We start from the raw sequence: 19,815 nt of genomic DNA, 5'->3' as shown, positions 1-19,815 counted from the left end.
ATTGAGAGTGGTACAAATATGTTCAATCATTGAGAATTTTAATTTACCATTTAAGTTGATCAGATAAAGCTTTCTTTAGATGATAAGAAGTTCTGACAAAGAAAATAAATTACTGTTTTTATCTAATTATGTAAGTAAAAACATGTGTTGGTTATAGAACACAATGTAATTAACATATAAAAAGTGTTCAGCTATATAATTCATAGATTTGTTTGTACTACAACACAGGATGAACCAACATTGTGCTTGCAAATAATTATCCATAGATACGACTGATCACAAAGATGTAGTTTACCAGTTGTTATTTCTGATCTTTGAACTCTTGTTCCCAGAATCGTATATTAATTTGGTATCACAAGAATTCAGCAATGTTCAGATACATTTTGTCTGTTCTTTCTGGATCATCCTGTTTGCTCACATTTAATATTTATGGCATTTACCTTCCCATGGGGGGCAATACGGCATAATGAAATAAAGCATGAAAACGGAAAATCTCATTACAGTAGCCATCCCTAGCCTTTGGGAATGGAGACGTCCTTCTTCTCAAGTTTTGATTTTATAACATACACCCATTTTTAATTAGGGGGGATAATTGCATATATATATATATATATATATATATATATATATACACACACACACACATACACATACACATACATACATACATATATACTCTTCCAGTCACTTGGATACAAATTAGATTACAAAAAAAAAAAACCCCATTTGGAAATAGTAAATAGCCCTTGAGATAATTAAAGACTTATTGGAATACCAGCAATTGACGATTGTGAATCAAGAGCTTCAAGATACCACAGACCAGATATCCCCAGTATACCTCCACACATTTCTCTGGCTTTCCTTGGCATTCATCCTCTGAGGCATTAGAGATAGGGCACTGCCACTGCTGATCAAATCTGACTGATTAAAAAGGATCTTGTCTAGTAGAGGTTGTTGCTATAGGTGACTCACATCTCTCTGCTTGCACATGGCATGGCTTTGGTAGGTGTTTGTCTCTGATGGTTTGTTTTGTTTTATTTTGTTTTAGAGATGTTACGATGAGTCTTGAAAAAGAGAAAAACGATAGTTGCATAATGGGTAAGGTCAGAAATTGTTCAAGGGTGATTTTGCTCCTTTAAAACTATTCGGACTTGACGTATCTAATTTTGAAAGCATAGAGAATATTTCTTTACTTATGTTTTTGCTTTCAGTTAATAACCCTTAACTGCTGGCTGCTTTCTTATCTGAATTCATGACTCTATGCCAGTGAGATATTCCTGCTCACAGAAGACATTGCCACGTGAAGGATGTTCTATATACACAGGTGCAAAAATGACTAAAACAAACCTGTTTAAATTGCCCTTAGAGTCATTTACTTCCTATGTTAGTATCCGAGAATTATAATTAGTGCAAGATTACTTTTGTTTTTGAGTAGGAAACCTGAGATATTAAAACAGCACATCACAAATCATGAGAAAGATCATAGGGCTTAAAATTAACACATATCACAACCTCTTTCAATAATGGCACTATATTTCAGTAGGTATATAGTGACAGCTCTTCACAGAACCAAAATATTCTCTGACTTTATATTAAATGCAATATGTAACTCTCTCAGTTCTCCACTTGCTATCTTCCCTAAAAAACCACTTGTAGATTCACTTGACTTTTGTCATTAATTAATAATTAGGGACTTAAACTTGTATCCATGCCTAATCAGTCTAGTTTAAAAAAAAAACTGTTTTTCATAAATGTGAAATTTATTTGAGATCATTCAGACAAATTCTCAACTAAGAGAACTTCCCTACCCTTTACTTTAGTAAGCCTAAGCAAAATTCCACTCAAAACGAACATGTTTCTAGGATAGCAAGAGCTCATAATTTGAAATGACTCACTCATTTCAAATCTAGAATCTTTTGGGATGTTTCAACAAGAAAGCCTCACGAAGGCAAAAAAAAAAAAAAAATTACGTTTTATTCATTCTAAAATGTGAAATAATGAACAGCATACTATGTATAAGCGGTAAGGCAAAAAAACATGAATAAAGTTAGGAAGTTATATAAAAACCTGTGTTTCTTTTGACTTCATTTAATAGAGTTTAATGTAAGAAAAACAAAACCTGTTGGCCACATTCCCCTTTTGACTTCCCTACATTAATTTGTTTATTAGATTCTCTGCTCCCTTCTCCACACAGAGGGAGGTTTCATAAATGCACATTGACATGCCCACTGTAGGCTTATGTGGAAAGGAGAATTAATCCTCCATTGTGTAGCAGTCAAGTCCTATTTAGTGGTTTGTCTGCGAAGATCAATACAGGGTCTCTAAGGCATAATGGCTGGCTCCGTTCACTCTTGCTAGACAAACAAACGCCCTTTTAAAAGTCAATTCACGAAGGAAGCTTTTTCTAGGCACAACCCAGCCCTGAGTAAAACTTTAAACAGTCCAAGTTTGCATTTCAGTGCTGCAGGCTTCATTCCTGGGCCCTTTTCCCTGCTTTGAATGTGACTTCGCCAGCCTCTCCCCATTAAAACCTGCCTTCAAGAAAATAATTTGATGTATAAATTCAATCCCAAAGAGATACTCAACAGTTCATAGGCGTAATGTGTTTCCACTCTCAAGAATAGCTGTATTTTAGCAAAGACAAGGATTCTTAGGCAGAATTAGTCTCTAATTGTCGAATTTGAGTCATTCAAAGAGCATGAGAGACATTTATCAGGAAGTAATTTCAATACCCTCGTAGACAGGGACTTAACCCCACCTACTCATAAGACTATCTGTGCAGCAAGAAGTTGCCTGAAAGCCTCTTGACAACACATCCTCTCTCTTTATTATTGGGCTAACTCCTTTTTAATCTTCTGGATCAGTTCAAATCTTGCCTCCTTGTGGAACTATTTCCCAAGTACATTCAACTCCCAAGAAGTCCCAGGATCTATTTCTATCACAGGAGTTATTACACCTCATTGTTCTGTCCTATGCTGCCTCTCTCCCTGCTAGAAGTCATTAAGAACGAGCACTGCTGCCTTTAAGCTCTGCCTTTCCACACGCAGCACAGTGTTTGGCACATAACAAACCCTTCCCTCCCTGCCCCTACCCCATTCCCAAATTACGTGAGTACTAGACAACACCAGGGCAACCAGCGCATTCCCCCATTCACCTGTCATATGCCTACTGGCATCGGGCAACCCATAATGGTGGAGAGGGCAGTAGAGGAAGAAGTGGGTGAGCTGAGATACAGAGGCTTCCCTATCCTCTTTTCCCGAGGATGTACATTTCCTACAGTCAAGAATGACAGAATGTTTGATGAAATACATTTAACAGTATTGAGGTAATGTCTTGTTGGATGGTTTCCAACTCTTCCACAGGAAAGCAAACGTTAACCTTCCCAAAAGCGAGTTGGTTGTACCGAGAATGGTCACTCTAGTCAGAGGTTGGTATACTAGGACCCATAAAGCAAATAGAGCCCACCTCCTGTTTGTATACTGTTCGAGATCTTAGAAGAGCATTTACATATCCAAATGGTTAGAAAAAAATATCAGAAGAATGTTTCTTGACACGTAATATTCTGTGAAATTCAAATTTCAGCGTCCATAAATAGTTTTTATTTATTTATGAATGTAGACATTTTTATTGGATGATAGTCATCCTTGCTCATTTTGGAGTATCTATGGCTGTTTTTGTACCACACCAAAATTGGGTAGTTGTAACAGAAGCCATATGTCCTGCAAAGCCTAAAATATTACCATTCTGCCCTTTACCAAAAAAAAAAAAAAAAAAAGTGCTCTAAATGAGCATATTAGGAACAACAAAGGCAACCCAATGACATTGTTTACATCTTTTTAAAAAAGTAGTTCAGAAAGAATTGTGCCTGAGGAAAGGAGATTCACTAAGGGTTGACAAGAGTCAGCCATTGGTCTGATCCTCCTTACTGTGAATAGCAGAGTAGTGTAAACAAGATAATTAACAATTATTTCTAGTAGAAGTTAGATCAGATAGAGCACTATGCAAGCAATATCCTTAGGCATCTTGGAGATAGGAGAAAAAAAAGCATAAATAAATAGAAACCTGAGATCATGAGAGTTCAATTACTTATTACTCTTACTACCTTGCTTAACTGTGAGATCTTTTTGGAGGCAAAAAAGAACCAAGTGTTAGATCTATTATCAGTAGGAAAGTACTTCACTCATTATTAGAACTAGATAAAATTTTGAGGAAAGAAAGAAGAGAGGGAGAAAAGAAGGAAGGAAAATGTATTTAAGAAGAATATTTGCATTCAGCTTTTATCATTTACTTTAACTTCTTTTTCTTTCTTTCTTTCTTTTTTTTTTCATATGTGGAAGGTCACTACTTTAAGTACTTTTATTCCAGCGGACAATTTTATTTGTGCTTATCAAACCAGCACATGTTTTGAGGGATGTTTCAAGGATGTTTCTTCTCCTGTTTCAAGTATAAGCCTTGTTTTCTCATAATGAAAATCAACCACCATTGATCCCGTAGTGACTATTCTCAGAGGCTAAGGCGCTGTGTTTTGGGAAGGCTTTACCCTACAACTGTAAATAAGCCATTATCATCAGCTCTCATTAGTGGTAGAAACATCAAGTTGTCAAACACATTTTAAAAGAGTATTCTAGCTATCCATGTTCATGACATCTATAATGGAACCACTGTGTTCCTTCTTGTGTTTAATTTAAAGCACACATTCTATGTTTTTGTTTTATTGCCAAGCCCTCACCCACCATCTTATAGTCTCCTTTAAACATAAGAATATTTTTTCTTCATTTAAATTTATAACTAACAGCCCGGCTCTGGCCTGTTTAGCTATAGACTTTCATTACGGTAATAAAAAAAACAACAACAAAAAATGAAAAGCCCCTGCAACGAGAGGGTCATGGGCAACGGGACTAATTGTGGAGCTGTGTTCATTTAAAAAGGCAGCTTGGTTTTACATATATTCACCTGCCCTTAAAATATGCTTTAATTTATTACTAATGGTATTCTCAATGATCTGTTGAAGGATACAACTCCGAAATGATTTATTCTAATTAAGAGCCTCTTGCCAGCACTTAGTCACCATGAGGCTCAGAAGCCCCAGGGACCAGCTTTTATTATACACTGTGCCCATTTCATACAAGTAGAACATTTTACAATCATCAAATCTAATGGGACATCTTTATAATGTAGCTTCACGTTTGCATTTTTCTCCTCACTCTGTCAAAACAGATACTTCGGTTGTTTAGCTCATTTTAAATGTACAAAGGATTGAAATGCACCTCTTTGACAGAAACTGAAAAGCCTAGAGCCTGCTCTACAAGATCCAGCCATCCCTCAGTCCTGCACAGGTTCCTAGGCATGCGCTGTTTCAAAAACAGGATGCCGTGACATCCAGAGCCCCTACCCAACCCAGCGAGGTCCCCTCAGTCTCACTACCGGGATTCTCATTCGGACCAAATGTAATTTTCTGCTTTTAGGGGAAGGGTTGGAGTCTGTCCACGAAATAACAGCTCTGCATTTGGGTCATAACATCTCAGACCAGAATGACCTTAGCGGGGAGCTCTGGTGAGGTAGGCAGAGCCCAGGTTTGCGGGGGGAAAAGCCCTGGTCCCCAGTTTGGTTATGCCTTTTACTAGTCTCCAGACTCCAGTGGGCTGCATTTCCCAGGCTGGCCTGTCATCTGATTTTTCTCCCAGTTTGGACAAAGGGAGCCTTGGCAGGAGATGGGAGGGTATGGTTGGTGGGAAGACCCCAGAGTATTTGTCCTTCTTTGCATCCCCTAAGACAGCAGATGACCCTCGTCAGTGGCTCTAGGTCCTTCCCTACATGCCTTGTAAAGATCCAGCCACCACTAGGGAGGGACTCTGCCTTTGGGCTCAGAAAGCTGTATCGTCCTCTGCCTCTCCAGCCTCAGGACAGTGGTAGCTTGGGCTGCCATCTCCTGCCTCAGCCCTAGCCCCAGGATGGGCTGGCCCCTCTCGGGGACTGCAGTGCCACACCCAGCCCCTTCTTTCTCTTCATGAAGTCCGTGCTGCTGGAAATAACTAGAATGGTTTCTGTTTTCCTGTTTGGACTCTGAATACAGGCAATACTATTACCTTAATTACCTTAAAAGTAAGGCATTGTGCCTGTAATCTAATCTCATTTCCAGAAGAAGTAAGTGTAGATAGGAACATACAAAGAGATGTAAGAAATTATGCTTTTTATGTGCTTGGGATGTAGGCTATATTCTGGAAATTTTTAAATTTAATTTCTAATTTCAACTTATTTTCACCTATGTTGTTTCCTTTTTTTCCTTAAAATGAAACATCAGGAAAATAATTCTTTTAAGATTTTATTTTTAAGTAATCTCACACCCAACGTGGGGCTCAAACTTAATAACCCCAAGATCAAGAGTTGCATGCCAGGCAGGCACCCTGAAAATAACTTTTTTTTCTAGATTTTTAAAGTTTATTTGACAGAGAGAGACACAGCAAGAGAGGGAACACAAGCAGGGGGAGTGAGAGAGGAAGAAGCAGGATTCCTGCCAAGCAGGGAGGCCAACACGGGGTTCGATCCCAGGACCCCAGGATCATTACCCAAGCTCAAGGAAGACACCCAATGACTGAGCCACCCAGGTGCCCCCCGCAAATAACTTCTTTATAGAAGGTTCTTCTTAGTTCATTTATGTTTAATTGGGTATATTTTTTGTTTCATTTTTATTTATTTCATATTATTATTACTATTTTTTAACTAGATACAGTCAGAATGACACCACAGGAGCATTTTCGTATAGGAATCTGACCAGTTAGAATTATAGAGGTAGAGCTATGAATTTAAGACCCTCTTCATTTATGCTTATTTGGGATATACCCTAATTTAGTTAATAGTTAACTAGTTAATAGTTAATAGAAAGAATGGCAAATCAATACTCTAATTGCCTAAGAAGAGGCAAAAGAATCTAAACATAAAATTCCATGTAATATCTTCATATAACTTCAGGAAGTAACTTTCACTCACGTTGAATGGAATAGAACTGTTCTCCAAAAGCATCTCTAATGTAAATACAGGCCATTGGATCCTCATCAAAAACAAAGTTTGTTTAAGGATATAGAAACTTTCTGGGTTAAATTGAAGACTCGAATTTGAGTAGAAATACCTGACTGTCTTTGGGAGGTTAAATCACAGCTCCTCTGCACTGCTTTCCTTTTCTATTTAAACAGCTGTGACTCCTTACCCGAAGCATAATCAGATTAAATTATTTATGCCTAAAGAATTCTGGAATTTTTAGCAGGAAAGAAGTCCCTAGTCAGTGACTAGGCAGAGCCATGCATACATGAAGAAGGAACAAGGCAGGTCTACCACCTGGCTGTATGACTCGTGAGAAACTGCCTTTTTAGTGAGCTACAGACCGGACCTTCAACTCCACCACAAGACAACAGGAGCCTAAGTTCTGCCCAAGGTGGTCAGTTGAGTGAGGGGCACCAGGCCAGTCATGGGACTGCCATTAGATCGTGCTATTGACTGAATATCTGCGTCCCCCCAATTCATATGTTAAATCCTAACACTCAGTATGATGGTATTAGGAGATGGGGCCTTTGGGGGTGACCAGGTCATGAAGTGGAGGCCTCATGAGTGGGGTTAATACCCAGGGAGCTCCCTTCTCCCTGTCACCATGTGAGAACACAGCGAAAAGACGGCCCACTATAAACTAGGAAGTGGGTTCTCATCAGACACTAGCTCTGTAGTGCCTAGACCTTGGACTTCCCAGCTCCCAGATCTACAGAAGGGACACAGCCTGCATTTGGATCTCAGTCAGACACTGCTACCATTAAAACAGAGCCTAATTCCCTGGCCTAATAGAGGGTGAAGTCTTACCTCCAGTACAGTGAGAATTCTGTGCAATCTTTTCCGTAAAGCTCAAATAGACAACGGGTGGCAACATTATCAGGTCTTCCTGGGCAGAATTAGAAGTAAGAGATGTGTTAGGTCATTACTAGATAATCTATAAGTAATTTAAAAAGTACAGTCCAAAATAAAATAGGTAAATACTTAAAGACATCTTAAAGGTGTCATGAGGCCTATAATGGCTAATAGGTTTGAGACTGTGTAAACTCAGGTGGAAAGAAATGAAAACTTTCAGGATAAACATCTCTACTTCATGCTTTGATGCAGCCTAACTGATTTCTTCCCTCGGCCTAGCGCTGCAGACATGACTCTGGGGACTTCTCCCCATGGCAAAGGCACTTAGTAGTCTTTGAATGGATTGTAGGCCGTGAATAATTTCGATGGTATCAGCAAGTGAGATAGGTGGCTGGTTATAAGAAAACAAACTTAGGAACAGAGCTGGTGAAATGGCGCTGGGATTTGGCTCCTTGGGTGAGCGCCCGCAGGCAGCAGCTGGGCAGGGAGCTTCTTCCTCCAAGAGCTACCCTTCAAAGGACAGGAAAAGAGGAAGCTGACAGCCGCAGGTAACTGAAGAAAGCCCCCAGCGTGAGAGCCGCTCTGATAGCATTGAAGATGAACCCCCTGGGACGCCGAACCAAGACAGGCATCCTTTGGAAGCTGGTGCCATCCGCCCAAAGCCAAAATGACCAGGCATTCACAGGGACCCTGATAAGCTTGATGGATTAGTGTTCACTGGAGGAAAGACAGGCAGACCTCCTCCAATATACTCCCAGGGCATAACCGGAAAGGACCAAGTTAAGAAAAATGGATCCCAAACAATGGAATTTTCAGAGAATTGCTGGTGCTCCCTATCTAAGAATAGCAGCATCTTCGAGAAGATTAGAGAGATAGGGAAAGGCCCAGCTTATTTCCCAGCATCATATGTAAGATTCAGAGAACCCGAAGTCCTATTCATTCACGTTGCTGGGCATTTGAGGATTGCAAAATCTGTCAAATTTGGGAGGATTTGTATTTTGAAATTCTAGCAGGGTACACGTTGGTTAAGCATGTGATAATGGAAAACAAGTAGGAATTGGAAAATTGTCAGTTCTCTCGGCTTCTCTGTTCATTTAAAAATCATGTAGGTTAAAAATGATTTCTCTGGGTATAAAAAGTGAGATTAATTGACAGTGTGGAGCTAGGTTATTCTGGGCATATCATCTAAGTATCCAAAGAGGAATTTAGACATATTGAGGGAAGGAGATGGTGCCAGGCTTGGAGAAAGAAAGGAAATCTGGGAGATGAGAAAGAGCAGAGGATGTGTATCTCCCTCGGTCCCTCCCGTATTTATTGGCTACCCTCAGACCTCTCCCTGGAGAATTTATTTAAGCAGTAAACATTTATTGGCTTTCAAGTGTTTGCTCAGCTCTGGGCAAGGTCTGTGCTAGACTTGGGCTTAGAATGACGACCTGATCCTTGACCTCCTGGACCTCCTAGTTTAGAGAGCAAACAGACCTTTAAAGAACTAATTGTACTTGGTTAGTTGCAAGCAGCCTTGGAGGCGGTGGGGAGGGAAAACATCACTCTGATTGGACAGAGATAAAGCAGGGAAAAAGTTCTTCAACTGAGAACTGATCCTTGAGCTTTATCAACGTCAATTAGGAGATCCCCGGAAGGATTTATGCAAAGGGGGATGTTCTAGAAAGAACAATATACACAAAGGCATGGAAGGACAGAATACATGCCAGTAATTGGAAGGGATTTGTTCCCAAATGGAGCACCAGGTCTGTGTGGGTGAGCCAAGGAGGATGGGACCGCCAGGCCCTGCAGAGCTGTGACTGTCCTCTTAAGGAGCTGGAGCTTTTTCCTGCAGGTGATAAAGCAACAAGGAAGGCTTTTATGCGAGAGAATGACATGATCCGACTCTAAGCAATGTGAGGGTGAAAGGAGAGCTCCCGGCAACCAAGACGGAAAACCCGAAGCAGGAGAAAGCAGTTCCGGAGGTCCCACAGCTGGGAAAGTCAGCTCCTGGTGTGCTTAGAAGGTTGTGCCTCACACTAACCAATTGTACGCGTGTTTTTATAACCTTGTTAAAAATGAATAAAGTAAATATTACAAATGTAGGCTCTGATTAGCGTACTTTGAAAATAAGAAAACACTCTTTAAAGGAAACTATAAAGACTTCTATTGATGATATTCATTTAGGTAAAAAGCACTTTTATTTATTAGGATGTGAGGTCATAATCGTATGCTGCATTTATAACCCTTAAAGCCTCATTTGATCATATAATAGGCAAAAAACAAGAGAAAAAAAACAGGAGTCAGGAATAAATTTGTTTTAGAAAAAGGCACAAGCTAGAGGCACACGGTTAGTAAGCCCGACTGAAATGCAACAGTGAGAGGTTAGAGCATGTGAGTAGACGTGCTAAAAGCATGTTGGCCGTTCCTCAATTTTCCTCTTCTCTATATGCAAACCCAGTCCTTTCATTTTCCCTAACTTTCACACTAAGGGTCTTGGTTAAAGGGCTTCTTGTTTAAAATTATGCTTTAGTGATATCTCGCATTACAGAAACGTACCTATCTTGCTGAAAGAAATAGAAAATGCTATCAGAATTATTTTGCATCTTTTTTGGCAACACCCTGAAAATAGATAATCTATGAAATTGGTGAGGTTTTGTCCTGTTCAACTATTTCCAGAGAAATACGATGCCCAAAATATATCCTAAATATTGGATGTGTGTAGGCAAAGATAAGGAATTGGTACAGGCGACTTACTGGAAATACTTTTCTCTCAGCTTACGAAAACCAAAAAAGATCCTGGTTGGTTTCCAAACTTTCATTTAGGTTTTTATGCCCCCTAGTGGGTATTTGGCATTTCTGCAGTTGTAAAATAATGGTGATATCTTTACAGCATTTCCTTTGGGCAACATGTGCTCAAGCATTTATATCAACAATATATGACATTGATTGACATGCCCTTACGTATTCAAACCAAAGTGTTTAACATTTGTTGAGCCAGAAAATTTTGATAATTTAATAAAAGCTCTGAAAACTTTTAGGAAAATGCCCATGAAGGCACACTATCATGGAGTTCTCTGACCCACTTGAATTTTATCCATGAATTCCCTAAGAATTCATCGATTCCAGGTTAAGGTCCTCTAATTAAGGTGGGACATCCTCTAGCTGCCCCTTTCTTTTAGTAGGTGCTAAAATTATTAATGTTGAGACAGTAGGAAAAGGAAAAAGAAAACATACACTTTTAAAAGAATAGTAGCTAGAAATTTGGCTGAGACTTAAAGAAACAGAAGCGAACACAGACTACTTCAAATAACTATACATGTGAGATAATCCAAAAAAATTCTCAAGCTTTCAACGCAGCTAGAATATTGTAGGATTGAGCCTACAGACAAGAGAGGTGGAGATAAAATCAAAGCAGCTTTTTAGGCAAACATTGATTTTAAAATGTCAAAGAGGAATTTTCCTCTTGTTGAAGTAATACTAGGGTCCCTCTGGCAAACAAGTTGCATACCAGGTGTTATATAGCAACACTTAAAAACAACAGTTAGTTGTTTTCTGTAAACATTGCAGCTACTATAAAAATTAGCTATCAAACTATCATCCTTCTAGAATGCTGAACTAATAGCAGAAAATCCATGAATAAATAGCTACTGAGACCGTAAGGAGTAGAATTATTAGTTGAGAAGTGAGGGAGCTTTCAGATCAGAAGAAATGATTCCACAAACCTCTCTGACCAGTGGTTATTGTATTATAACCAGTATTATACCAGGAGAAAATTGAAGCAAAAAATCAGTAATTAAAATACACACACACACACACACACACACACACACACAATCAATTGATAGATTTCACCAGGTTGTTATTATACATATCACTTTCATTTAACTTTTTTAAGGATACTGTCTTAGTCCATTCAGGCTTCTATAACAAAATACCACAGACTTGGTAGTTTATAAAAAACAAACTGTTATTTCTCACAGTTCCAGAGGCTGAGAAGTTCAAGGTATCATGTCACCAACAGGTTCCGCGAAGTTTCGTTTCCCAGTTCATAGACTGCCCTTCTTGCTATGAACTCATGTGGTGGAAGGGGCTAAGGCACTCTGTAGGGTCTCCTTTTAGAAGAGCCCCGATCCCATTTGTGAGGGTTTTGCTCTCACGACCTAATCGCCTCCCAAAGCCTCCACCTCCTCATATCATCCTATGAAGCGTTAGGATTTCAAGGTATGAATTTGGGGGAGACACATTCAGACATATCGTAGCCAGTGACCTGTTTTTTCAAACACTTCCATTTCCAAATACAAATTCATATCCCATATGAAGTTGTGGGGTTTTGCTTTCGTTTTTGTTTTTCCCTAATGTTACCACATTTATAGAGCCAGCACCTGCCCTAGACAATATACAGGATGCTCCTGGAGTTCTGTGCAGGTGCACACGATCCATTCGCTCGATTTCTTCCACCGAGCAATTCAAGACATTTTCATTGTGAACAAGAGAAAGGGAGAGCAAGAGATTGAGTTCCAGTAAGCATTGAGGTTTCTATTTAAATCAACATTTCCTTCCTGTTATATGAAGATCTTTTCTACCCTTGTGAGTGTTGATAAAATCCATGGCTTTTGTTTTCTTTCTTAGTATCCATGGGAAATAGTTTCACAGATGAAAAGGCATTCCTTAACTGAGGAGCTTTGCTTATATAAGATCTCTCCTTTATAAAATGAGCCTACATTTATGCTCTTCAAATAAAAAGAGAAGAAAAAAATAGAAACTATATGAATAGGACGAGGAAGCTAACAGTATTGTGTTTGAGCACTGCGTAAGAAAATTCCAGGAAATATTTCTCCATTAGAGATCTAAAGACACTGTACTTTAGACATATGATTTCTGGAAAAATTGAGTAGATATTAATAAAATTTGGTTTACAATGTATTATCTTTTAAACTTGCAGACATTTTCTCAACTTTTTTCATATTACTTGATAAAATGGGAAGATGGATGGATGGACGAATGGACAGACAGAAGGAAAATATACGCATTCTACTTGTTTGTCTGAATTAACCAGATTTAGCCACTCTTCTGTCATTGAGTGCATGCCATAGTTTAAGTACTTTGCAAAAACTTTTGGTTGACATCCGAAATCAAAATCTTCAAGAACCAGTAATGGAATTTCTTCTGGGGAATTGGCCTTCTGTTCAATAGGGTCTTTAACTTGCAGAAAAAAAAACCACCGTTTTAATTAAGTATTTTGGGAAGTATGTGCAAATTTAGAATTAGTATTTTTTATGTGAGAGATACCTCCATGTTGTACCTTTTTCACTGGTCTGAGGAGGGAAAGAGGCAATAAACATAAGGTTTGGCAGATGTCCAGAGTAAAAACAAAAAGCCGAAAGAAACTGGACTGGCTGTACGTGGTGAGCGGAGGAGGAAAGTGGGAAAAGTGAGAAGCAGAGCAAAGTAAAAAGAGAGGGAAACGTCCTTGCAATTAAAGTTCAAGTCTGCTTATTTCTAGTACGTAGAATTTTGGAGAGTGATTCTTATATACTATGCCATCCCTTCTCCGGTTTTCTTCTCTCTTTTAGGAATTCAGTATTTATCTTAGGAGACCTTAGAGGCCCCATAAAATCTTTCAACAAATTTTCTTTAAAAATAGAAAAAAAAAAGTCTCTGTGAAAAACAAAACCACGTCTACATAATGTTTCGGTGTCAGTCTTCTTGGGTAATGGATGTTTGAAGACTGGGGACATAAGATAAAATTCTGAAGAAAAAAGAAAGAATAGAATATATAATATCACTGGGCTTAGCATTAATTTAAAGATAGGGGCTCAGGAAAAATGAGGCATGTTTTCATATGGAATGAAAAGAATAAAATGCCAACCAGTAAACAAGACACCTTGGATAGAAATCACCATCAAAAGATGGCAGTTTTGTAGGCAATACTTAAACTACACGATCATTTAGCCGAGCTGACTGTCACCTCTCATTATGAAGCTTTCTATTCTAAGCCTTTCCTCTATCGAGTTTGAGATATGATTCCTGAGGTGTATCATGCTATTCTGCTTCTTAGTAGGAATCTGAATACTAGTTAAAAGAGCCTTTGTTAAACAAAGGAAAGCAGCTGATTTTGCCAGAAAGCTATTCCCTATCCCCAGTAGATTCTGGGCCCAACTATACGTTTGCAAATAAAAATTACCTGTTTCCATTCTCAAGGTGATTCCTAAGTGAGAAGAGAGACAAAATGGACCACGGTTAGAACAGACACGAACCACACTGGGTATGTGGCGTGTTTCTCCGACAGAGTCGAACTAGTGATACAGGCTTCATATTGCCAAGGGCAACAGCAGTCCGATCCGGGAAAGGAGGGGGTACAGGAAGAAGAGCAGGAAGAGCAGCAGATACAGCACAGAGGGGAGTGTGGAAGGAAGCAGCAGGTGCTCCTAGGGGATCCACCTGACGGAGTCCCACGGAGCCCTTAGGGGCAGCCGCACCGCAGCACCCCCCCACCCCCGTGCCTGCCCCGATCCCTGTGCCCTCCGCACATCACCCTCTGCCCCAGCCGCACAACAGCGGGGCCCTGGGGCCCATCCTCATTTTCCGTATCACCAGAAAGATCAGTCCTTCTACCCAGGAGTAGGACGATGGGAGGAGAAGGTCCCACCGATGAGCACCGTGTTAGCCCTCACTTCGTGCCATGATCCCGTGATCACCGCAGGCGTGGCCGGTCCCCTCACGCACTCACCCTGCTTTCCTGATTGTGAAGGAAATTTGGATTGTAAAGCAAATATGGTGGAGGTAAAGAATAAATACTGCTTTGACGCAGATTAGCATAGCTGCATGACCTTGAAGCACCCCTGTTACCTCTCTTCCGTCATGGGTTCTTCCAGACTGTGAATTTCCTGCCTTTCCGCAAGCTGGCTCAGAGCCTTCCGTTCTACCCCTTTGTTACAAAAATGAACAAGAAATCGCACTTTACCCATTTTCCCCCCTCTGAGTAACAAGTTCACTTTCTGCTTTATTTATTTATATTATAATCTCTGTTTACATTCAGAAAAGGATTTGCAGTGATTATTTCTCTAGTTGAATCCTGGGCACCTTGTCAAAAATTGCTTTCCCAAGAAACCCTGCTTTATCAATTGGCTTCGCATCACTTTGACGGAATCCCTCAAGAGTTTATTTTTTCCCTTCTTCTTTTTGGTGAGGACTTTCTGGATGTATGACTGTCTTCCATCCCTGCACACCACCCCCCACCCCCGAACTTACCAGCCTCTGTCTTCCTAAAGTCTTACTGAACTTTGGGTCTATTCAACACAGTCTAGCCATTAATTTTCTCCAATAATTTCAAGAGTGCTGGCCTTGCCTACTCTATGATACAGTTGAGCCTAGAATACACAAAGTAGCTAATAAATACTAATTTTTTAAAAATCTCTTGGAGAGACACAGGACAAACTTTACTTTGGATTCATTGCTCTATCTTATTTATTGTATTTAATGTATTTATATCCTACAAAGTTTATTTGAATTGCATGGACTCAATGCTTATCTATTCTGCCCACAACAAATATAGTTGAGTTTTATTTATTTTTCTTTTGAGAAACACTTTCTAGATCCTGATTGGTAGACCTTAAAATCAAATCCCTTTTTTGAAAAACAGATTGTATGTGTGTATGTGTGTGTGTGTGTTAGACTTTTCCAGGACCTACTGTATAATCAGTGCAAAGAGAAAAAAAAAGAAGTCAATAAACTATGACTGGGCACTTAATGGGAACTGTGGCAAACAGAAGTTGGTTCGCACGCACACAGCATTGTATAAAAAGTTGATCTTCCAATTCCATTGCTAGGTCCCTATAGTAAGAAAGTCCTCAAGACTTTTTTGCTCACCTTATGAATTCTTTTATGTGTGACTGTTTCCTTACTAACATAAACCTCAGATTATGATTTACCTTCCCTGATGGACTACAGAAAGAGACCCTGTTGGGGCACCTGAGTGGCTCAGTTGGTTAAGGGGGCTGCCTTCAGCTCCAGTCGTAATCTCCGAGTCCTGGGCTTGGGTCGTGATCCCCGATTCCTGGGATTGAGCCCACATTGCCTGCTTCTCCTTCTGCCCCTTCCTCTGCTCATGTGCTCTCATGTGCTCTTTCAAATAAACAAATAAAACCTAAAAAAAGAAAAAGAAAGAGATCCTGTTTCATATGGACACAACATTCCAATTCCTGGGTTTGTTCATTCTTTCTTTTTATTTTTTGTGTTTGTTTGTTGTACTATAAATTGATATTGTCATTCTGATGCCAAAACCTTGTGGGAATTTTAGTTACAGGGAATTAGCTCAACTGCTGATCACCCGCAAACACTGACAAGAGTGAGTAACTGAGCCTTCAAAACAAGGACCACAGCCTGGACTGGGGTCACCAAATGTTCTAGTCGGTAGAGCCTGCTGTCACTCTCACCAGCTTTCCCTGGGCCAGTCCCTCTGCAACTTTCCTTTCCATATTGACACACAAATGTTTTCCCACAAAACGATGTGAATTAGAGTGATCATTTCCTAGGCTACCCTTTGGAATAAAATGCAATCCCAAGTCCTTCTAAACCTCCTTGGGTCTGGATTCCAATACCCGAGCTCTTCTCAGAGTGCTGAGCTCCCCAGAGCCTCAAAGTGAACATGGACTAGTTGGGGATCTATAGGCAGAGTTGGGTAATTTCTAGTCTTATGATCAAAAGATCTTCTTTCCCTTTCCCTAGGGATAAATCCTTAGAAGTCTATATCAGTAAGGTAGGGAAAAATGGATTCTTCAACTAATATTTACTAAAACCCTGCTTTGTTTTGGTGAGACACTCAGTAGAGCAGATCCTGCTTTGCTGATGTTATATTCTAAAGTCAGCAGGGTGGGTGGGTAATCAAAAAATAAATACGTTCATAAATTATAAAATATCCTGTGTTAACAGTACTGTGAAGGGTAGTCAATGGGGAAATGTTATTGAGAATGACAAGAGGAGAGAATAAGACTCCTGTCTGGATAAGATAGCCAGACCCCTATCTGGATAAGATAGCCAGAAAATAACTTATGGAACAGACACATGTAAGTCTCAACCTGAATAATGATGATCTGGGGTCCATGCATGTGGACAGAAAGCCAGGTGCTAGTGGACTTGGTTGGAAATATAGGCAGTAATTCAACAGTATGGGTCCTCAGAGATGAACATGAGGAGTTTGGATGTATTTTAGTTCCAAGTCTATTAGAAGGTTCAAGCAAAGTAGCAACAGTCCAATCTCCATTCTACAACCATAAGTCTGGCTGCTATGTTGGCATGAATTGTAAAGTGATAAATATGGAAGACAGAGTTCAGGTAAGAAGCTATATCTACCCATGGCTCTGGCAAAGGACAGAGATAACTTGGATTGTTGTGATAAAATGGAGGTTAAGGAAAGAGACCTGAATGGGATCTAATTCCGTTGGGTCAATGATAACAAGACTAGCTTGGAAATGAGATGCAGGGAGTGAAGATTGGGGCGACTCTTTCAGTTTTGGTGTGAGCAACTGGACAGTTTGCAGTTCCATGTAATCGGAGGCGATAGACTGTGGGAGGAACAGATTTGAGGGTGGCAGAAATAAGAGTTCTTTTTTTTGGCTCATTTGTCTTAATTGGCTCTTAATAGGTTCTTAAAAGATCCCGGGATAGGAAAAAGCAGACCAGACCACTGAAGATATGAGTCTGATTTTCAGAATAGGAGTCAGGGATGTCAATATAAAGTAGGATACCAGCAGCATATAGGTAACTGCCAGCTATGGGATTGGATGAAATCACATAGGAAGGGGTTTATATGGAGATAGTACGAGTCTGAGACCTAAATTACTGCATGATTTAGAAATCAGATAAGGGAAGCAAAGGCCGGAAAAGAAGATGGAGAAGCAGCCATGAGGTAGGAGGACCACAAAGGGAATTTTCCAATACTGGAACAGAACAGAGAGTGTTCCAAGGAGAGAGAAAACTAATTAAATACAACTGAGAGAATGAATAAGATCATCATGGAGAAATGGCCATTGAATTTAACAAGTGAAAGTTAATAAGACCCTGGAAAGCTTGTTTTTTAAGTGATTATATCTGACCAAAGGAATGTGCTATACCACTTTTTCTACTTAAATTTTGTAACCAATCTAACGCAGGAAAAATTAAGTGGAAAAGTGGGTTATCTAGATTATAAAATTCAGCATGGAATTAATGACCATAAATAAATATAAAGAAATTTGCCATATTATATAAAGGACACGTTGAAGAGCTATCATTACACCATCTGGCTTAAAATATTTTCCAATCAAAATGATATCTAAATGTTAGAATCAATTCCTCCAAGATTGAAAGGTAATTTTTTTACATTCAAATATTCATAATTTCTGGTGTATTAAAGCCTTAACTCATGTATACAGTCATCCTGAAGTAGAAATAGATTGGCCCAAAAAAAATAATTTAAGGTAAAAAGCTATTTGTAGCAGGCAGAAATAGCTTTCTGTGACTAAAAACCATATGTTTTTTGTTTTTTGTTTTCTCTAACCCAGGTATGGTGACATGGTACCAAAAACCATAGCAGGGAAGATTTTTGGTTCCATCTGTTCGCTGAGTGGGGTCTTGGTCATTGCTCTACCTGTTCCAGTGATCGTCTCTAACTTCAGTCGGATCTACCACCAAAATCAACGAGCAGACAAACGGAGAGCACAGAAGGTGTGTATTCAGCCCTAGGCAGCCATAATTTAGCATCTCCCACTTTTTATAGTGAGCTTTAAAATCCCTAACTGGCTATTCAGTGTTCTAGATTCTGATGATAGCTGCATCAGTCAGCACAAGCTAGGCTATATCACAGTTTAAAAAAAAAAAAAAAAAACACCCAAAAAAAAAAAAAAACCACCTTACTATCTCAGTGACCTAAAACAACAAGGACTATTTCTCAGTCATGCTGCAGGTCCATTACTGGTCCAGCGATAGAAACTCCCATCTTGCCAAGGTACTTCTGCAATCATTCAAGCAGGGGTAACGGGGCATGATGAATCACAATACTCCTAAAACCTCCTCCTGGAAGTGGGCCAGCTCACTTCCATTCCTACTGCATGAGCCAAAGTAAGTCACGTGGCCATGTGTAGCTTCAAAGTGGGCAGGGAAATAGAATCCTACTATGCAATCAGAAGCAGAGAGGAAGAATTAGGTAGTAAACAGCACTAATGATAGTAGCAAAATCAAAGATAAGAGTCTTTTTTTTTTTTTTTTTTTTAATTTTATTTATTTATTTGACAGAGAGAGATCACAAGTAGGCAGAGAGGCAGGCAGAGAGAGAGGAGGAAGCAGGCTCCCTGCTGAGCAGAGAGCCCGATGCGGGGCTCGATCCCAGGACCCTGAGATCATGACCTGAGCCGAAGGCAGCGGCTTAACCCACTGAGCCACCCAGGCGCCCCCAAAGATAAGAGTCTTGGCAAATTTTATCAGAATCAGATTTCTAGATCTGATTCATTTAGTCTCTATCCACCAGGGGTCAAGCTGGTTCCAGTAGACCAGGACTATTAAAAGGAACTAAGATATGTCTCAGATATTTTAAATAGTTGACCCAGGAAGTAGGAGAAATCTGATCATTAGTAGCTGAGTTTTATTCCTGGCCCAGCAGTTTACAGTTTCTCTGAACTTCATGCCAGCTACTCATCCCTCTACAAGTAAGCAGGATGCGTACGCAACTGTGAAAGGGGAAAAACATACCTACCTCACAGAAAGATGAAGAACATACGCAAAGATATGTAAATCTATGTAAGCATATCATAATACTAGCAATATCTAACATTTATTGCTAGGTTACTGTGTGCCAGCTACTGGTTTGATGTTTTTAAAAAATAATTCATATTGTCTTCATGAGTCTAAGAGTGAGTTGTCATTATTTTCCCCATTTTTTAGAAGAAGATCCTAAGGTATCCAGAA

The 19,815-nt window shown here is 39.6% G+C and overlaps 1 protein-coding gene across 1 annotated transcript in view; it reads left to right on the top strand.

The window, feature by feature from the left end:
- Nucleotides 1-19,815, top strand: part of KCND2 (potassium voltage-gated channel subfamily D member 2) — a 489,988-nt gene that overhangs the window by 455,099 nt on the left and 15,074 nt on the right. The window contains exon 2 of the mRNA XM_032305064.1: nucleotides 18,417-18,579. Within this exon, the coding sequence (XP_032160955.1) occupies nucleotides 18,417-18,579 (163 nt within the window). The remainder of the gene's footprint in view (nucleotides 1-18,416; nucleotides 18,580-19,815) is intronic.

Source organism: Mustela erminea, chromosome 11, assembly GCF_009829155.1.
Source record: "Mustela erminea isolate mMusErm1 chromosome 11, mMusErm1.Pri, whole genome shotgun sequence".
Classification (NCBI taxonomy): domain Eukaryota; kingdom Metazoa; phylum Chordata; class Mammalia; order Carnivora; family Mustelidae; genus Mustela; species Mustela erminea.
This window is presented reverse-complemented; position numbering and strand designations above follow the sequence as displayed.